The sequence below is a fragment of the Myotis davidii genome, unplaced genomic scaffold, assembly GCF_000327345.1.
Source record: "Myotis davidii unplaced genomic scaffold, ASM32734v1 scaffold1323, whole genome shotgun sequence".
In the NCBI taxonomy this organism is placed as follows: domain Eukaryota; kingdom Metazoa; phylum Chordata; class Mammalia; order Chiroptera; family Vespertilionidae; genus Myotis; species Myotis davidii.
Window position 1 is genome coordinate 1,149,126 of NW_006294585.1, and position 5,213 is coordinate 1,154,338.

Consider the following 5,213-nt stretch of genomic DNA (forward strand, 5'->3'; position numbering starts at 1 on the left):
GTCCCTGCCAGGCTCCAAAAAGAAAAGCTCAATTACCACTTGGAGTAAATGCCCTGCCAAAGGTTTTAAATATTGATTTGACTGTGAGACAACTTGGGAAAGTCAGGGTGGGAGGGATGGAAAGAGGGGTTGGGCAAAATACCAGGCTTAACTATTTTATGATTTTTTTCATCCTAATATATGATTAAGAGCAACTTTCTGTTTTATTATAATAACCTAAGGTTATAGCCATCATGATTTTATGTAGTTGTTAAATCTATTTAACTATCTTGGGAAGAAAATTTCATAAGATGTTTTGCAAATTATTCAAATTGTTAAATACATTTTCACTTAGAGAATCTTTTTATCTAATCTAGTGGATGTCCCTTCTGTTTAAAATTTTAACTAGCCACTGTAGTTGAATTTTATAGTGAAGTATACAAAATATGTTTAAAATTAACTTGGCATCTAAGAGTGTAGAATATGTGGAATGAAATTCTAATATGAGCAAGTTGTAATTCTCTGAAACATAGAGGTCAAATAAACTATTTGAAGGTGCCAGAAACAAACCAGGAAAACACAAAAACACACACACACAAAACTAATCAGGAAAAAAGATTCCCAACACTGTGGCTATCAAGTTAATAAATAAAAGTAATATGTTAACGGTAGGTATCTCTGGGTAGTGCTCTATATTTCATTTTTAATATCCTTTTCATTTAAAAAAATTTTTTTTCAATCAAGAACAACTAATTTCTTGGTCTTAGAGAAGATCTTATGAATTTGACCCCAAAGGCAAGTGGAGTAAAGGCAAAAATAAATGAATGGGACTATATCAAACTGAAAAGCTTTTGGACAGCAAAACAAACCAAGAACAAAACAAAAAAAGCAATCAACTGAATAGGAGACGATATTTACAAACAACAGCTCTGACAAGACGTTACTATTCAGAATATATAAAGAACTCATACAACCCAATACCAAGCAAACACACAATCCAATTAAAAAATGCACAGAGGATTTGAACAGACACTTCTCCCAAGAGGACATATAAATGACTAATAGATGTGTGAAAAGATGCTCAACTTCACTAGCCATTAGGAAAATGCATATCAAAAATACAATGAGATACCACCTCACACATGTTACAATGGCTATTTTCAACAAGACAAGTAATAGTAAGCTTTGGACAGGCTGTGGAGAAAAAGGAACCCTCATTCACTGCCGGTGGGGATGTAAGCTGGTACAACCACTATAGAAAACAGTATGGAGGTTCCTCAAAAAATTATGAATAGAGTTACCATATGACCCAGCAACCCCACTTCTGGGTATCTACCAGAAACATTTATTCACAAAGATATATTAAAAGTGAAGCAACAAATGAACAAACAAGAGAAACAAACACACAAAAACTCACACAGACAACAGTATGGTGGTTACCACAGGGAAGAGGGGTGGGAGTAGTGAAGGGTAAAGAGGGTCAAATATATGTTAATAAAAAATGATGTGACTTTGGATGTTGGGCAACATGAAGATCACGTATCCTAGAAATGTTCACTTAAAACCTCTATAATCTTATTAACTAATGTCACCCCCAATAATTAAAAAAAAAGAAAACTGAAAAAAGTTACTATTTTTTTCACCAAAGAATCTGCACATCTCTTCCCCTTCAGCCTAACCCACGTGGCTCAATGGTTGAGCATTGACCTATGAACCAGCTATCACATGCCCGGGTTGCAGGCTCAATCCCCAATGTGGGGTATGCAGGAGGCAGCTGATCAGTGATTCTCTCTCATCATTGATATTTCTCTCTCTCTCCCCCTCTCCCTTCCTCTCTGAAATCAATAAAAATATATTTTAAAACGATCTTCCCCTTTGACTTTCTTCACACTGATAAGCTGAAGAATCACTAATCTATTACCTTGAGCTGCTTTATTTTAGCGTGAACATCACACTCGGAAAAATGCTCAATATTAGTGAGCTGTAAATCCATCTCCGTCAGCCACACCAGAATGCTGTCCCGTGCTGTCTCAAACTCCTCACGCTGGCCAATGAAATGCTGGAGGTGAAAAGAAGATCATAAAAATTACAAAGCACGCATATTGAGACGGTACCGCCAATTCCAATGGTCTTCTGGAAAGTCATTTTCTTAATGAGCAATGAGAACCTGCACCCTTTAACATATAAATTAACCCTAGATCCCCCTCTTGCCATCCCTATCTTACAGAATCACAGTGCTTGTGTCTTAATATTGTGTTCGAATGGCCCGACCGGGCCCCTGAGCTACCGAGGAGGCAGAATAAAGACCTTGAGTCTGCGCAAGATGGAGCTGACGCGCTTCTGCAGGTTGTCCCATCGCTGGTTGCCTTCGTGGACCATCTGCTTTAGGCTGCAGGCGGAGTCGGTGCGGTTCTCTCTGGCCAGGCGGCGGTACTGCTTGTTGATCAGCTCCAGTTGGGTCAGGCTCTCGTGCACCTGTCGCTGGAAAGCCTAGGACCACAGAGAGGCACTCAGTGAGGGAGACCCATTGGAGGCTCTCGGCCAGGGTGTCAGGGCTTCAGGCGGCAGGGTGAGGGGGAGACAGAAGACACCCTGTCATGGACAGGCACAGGACAGTCTCTAATGAGTGTGGACATCCCCTTCTTAAAGGGAAATAATGTAATCAGCGTGGGGAGAGGGGGTGGAGCATACAAAAATGTGCACGGAAATGGGTACTAATAAATATACATGTATATATACAAATACACAGACATATATCACATATATACTGCACACTTCTACATATAGAATTTACACATATATGCATACAATATAGCATTTAAGATAATTAACAGCTAGAACAAAATTTTCCCATAAAACAAACTTATTACATAAATATTTATGTATGCTGAAATGAGTTTGAAATGTTCACAATTCTTGATGTGAATACTGAGAAAAGGTATCTACAAAAGAACTTTCTCTTTATTTGTAAAATATGTAATTTCTTAAAAATCCAGAAATTGCCTCAATTCTGGTGTCCATTAAAAAAATAAAACTACCTTTTGCAGAATGCCCTTTAAGTGCAGGTTATTATGAACTCTTAAGATAAACAGTTTAGTAAAATACAGGTAATTTTACATTGAAAAAAGTTTGGACCATGCTCTATTTCTTTTTTATTGCTTCAGTTTTTATAAAACATTTAGAAGTGATGTAGCATCTTACCTGGTACTGTTTTATTTAATTTTTTTTATAGAGAGAGGAAGGAGGGGAAAGAGAAAGAGAGAGAGAGAGAGAGAGAGAGAGAGAGAGAGAGAGAGAGAGAGAGAGGAGAGAGAAACAATGATTGGTTGCCTCCCTTGTGCCACACGGGCCAGTGCTATTTATGTTTACAGTTCAGAGTTTCTTAAGGTAAAAATACCCTTTATTCTTTCTCTCTGCAATCTAGCATAGCCTTAGAAAGAATCATTTGACCAAAATAAAATTACACTTTTTTTTTTTCAAACTCATGTGTATGACTTACAACTGATTTTCATCTAGGCCTTAGACAGAAAATTGTACAATTAGTTGGACTGTCCTCATCTCAGTCCCAGCGTTTGGCTTCCTTTGGACCCTCAGACTATTTATATCTGCCACATCTCTGCTCTGGAATGGCTTTCCTTCTGAGAGGTGCTTTAAGAGCCTTCATCCTAGTAAATCAATTATTTTTTTCTATCAAAGTTTAAATTATTACCTTGGAGAAGGAGGTGGTAAGAAAAGTTCAGCTTTTGCCATTACTAGAAGTCACTGGAGTGTTGGCAGGCACCGCGGGTGGGTACCTCAGCACCCCCAGATCTGTCCCAAATATTCAGGCCAAAATTTAATTTTCGTGATTTATTTTTGTCTTGTAAGAAAATTAAATGTAAGATGAAGGATAAAATCACTCATTGCAGGAGTTAACGATATGACTAACGCCTGCTGTAAAATCTGAGAGTCTAAAATAGCATCCAAAAGGATCTTACATAATCTTCTTTGTAGTATAAGCCAATTATAGAAGTCTTAACCTTCCTGGAGCTGAGCGTGCTAAGATGCAAACAGGAATACTTCACTAACGTTGGTTCACCCAGGTTGACCTGCATCTACTGTTGGGCGACTGTGGCTTTTAACCAGAGGTTTTCTAAGGAAGAACCTTTTAGATAGGAAACATATTCCCCTGGAATTTAGTGATATGGTTACATTCAAATCCATATTCAGATGTCAGAAGAACACTTATTTATTTCACGCAGTATTTAAACATTCTTATAAGTTCATATACCTGCCCATCCCTCTCAGATTTTAAACCTCAGCAGACCAACAAGCAAATGTCATAATTATGATCACAGGCCTCGGTAAATATTGTGAGGTAAAAATGAATGCATCTGGCCCTAGCCAGTTTGGCTCAGCGGATAGATTGTCGGCCTACAGACTGAAAGGTCCTGGGTGTGATTCAGGTCAAGGGCACATGCCTGGGTTGTGGGCTTGATCCCCAGTAGGGGGCGTGCAGGAGGCAGCTGATCCAGGATTCTCTCTCATCATTAATTTTCCATCTCTCTCCCTCTCCCTCCCTCTCTGAAAATCAATAAAAATGTATCAAAAAATAATAATAAATAACCAATGGGAGTTACTTTTAAAATAAATTAAAAAATGAATGCAGCTGTATTGGGTTTGATTTTTATTTTGACTTTTAAACATCTTGGGGAGCTTTGGGCAGAATGAATAACGGAGAATCACTTTTGTAAGACACATGCATCAGAACCATTTGCTGTCAGTATCGATAAGTCCACACACACGTCTGCCTATCTGGGAAATGACAGGAGAAGAAACTTCAAATTGAAAAAAGGTTGACTTCATGCTATGCCGGCCGAGAAGTCGAGGTTTTCTCCTATCACAGTACAGGGCAGACTCGGGATTGTGGGGAATGGGAGTCAGTTATTGAAGGATTCCTGCCTTTGTGAGTGTGATTAGGCTGGCTATTTTTGTCTCCACAAAATTGAAAAGTCTCCGTGACTCAAGAATGGCACTGCTCTTCACTTATAATTAGAAGTGGCTCGTGATTAAAATGTTTTATTCAATCTGGATCCAACTCCATTTTATTACTGATGGATATATATATATATATATCCATCCATGCTCCAATTAGGTAAAAATAAATGAAGAAAATATATTTGGAAGATAGATTTTTATAGAATGGAAAACCATCATATTTTAATCTTAAATAGTTTATTGTGAAGAATAGGAGA

General features: G+C 38.1%; 1 protein-coding gene across 6 annotated transcripts in view; it reads right to left on the bottom strand.

Annotated features, from left to right (window-relative positions):
• LOC102764560 (nesprin-1) overlaps positions 1 to 5,213 on the bottom strand; it is a 141,900-nt gene that overhangs the window by 47,181 nt on the left and 89,506 nt on the right. For all 6 annotated transcript variants that reach the window (XM_006768718.2, XM_006768720.2, XM_015567191.1 and 3 more), the window contains 2 exons: positions 2,287 to 2,469; positions 1,901 to 2,038 (listed from right to left, as the gene is read on the bottom strand). In XM_006768718.2, the coding sequence (XP_006768781.1) occupies positions 1,901 to 2,038; positions 2,287 to 2,469 (321 nt within the window). The remainder of the gene's footprint in view (positions 1 to 1,900; positions 2,039 to 2,286; positions 2,470 to 5,213) is intronic.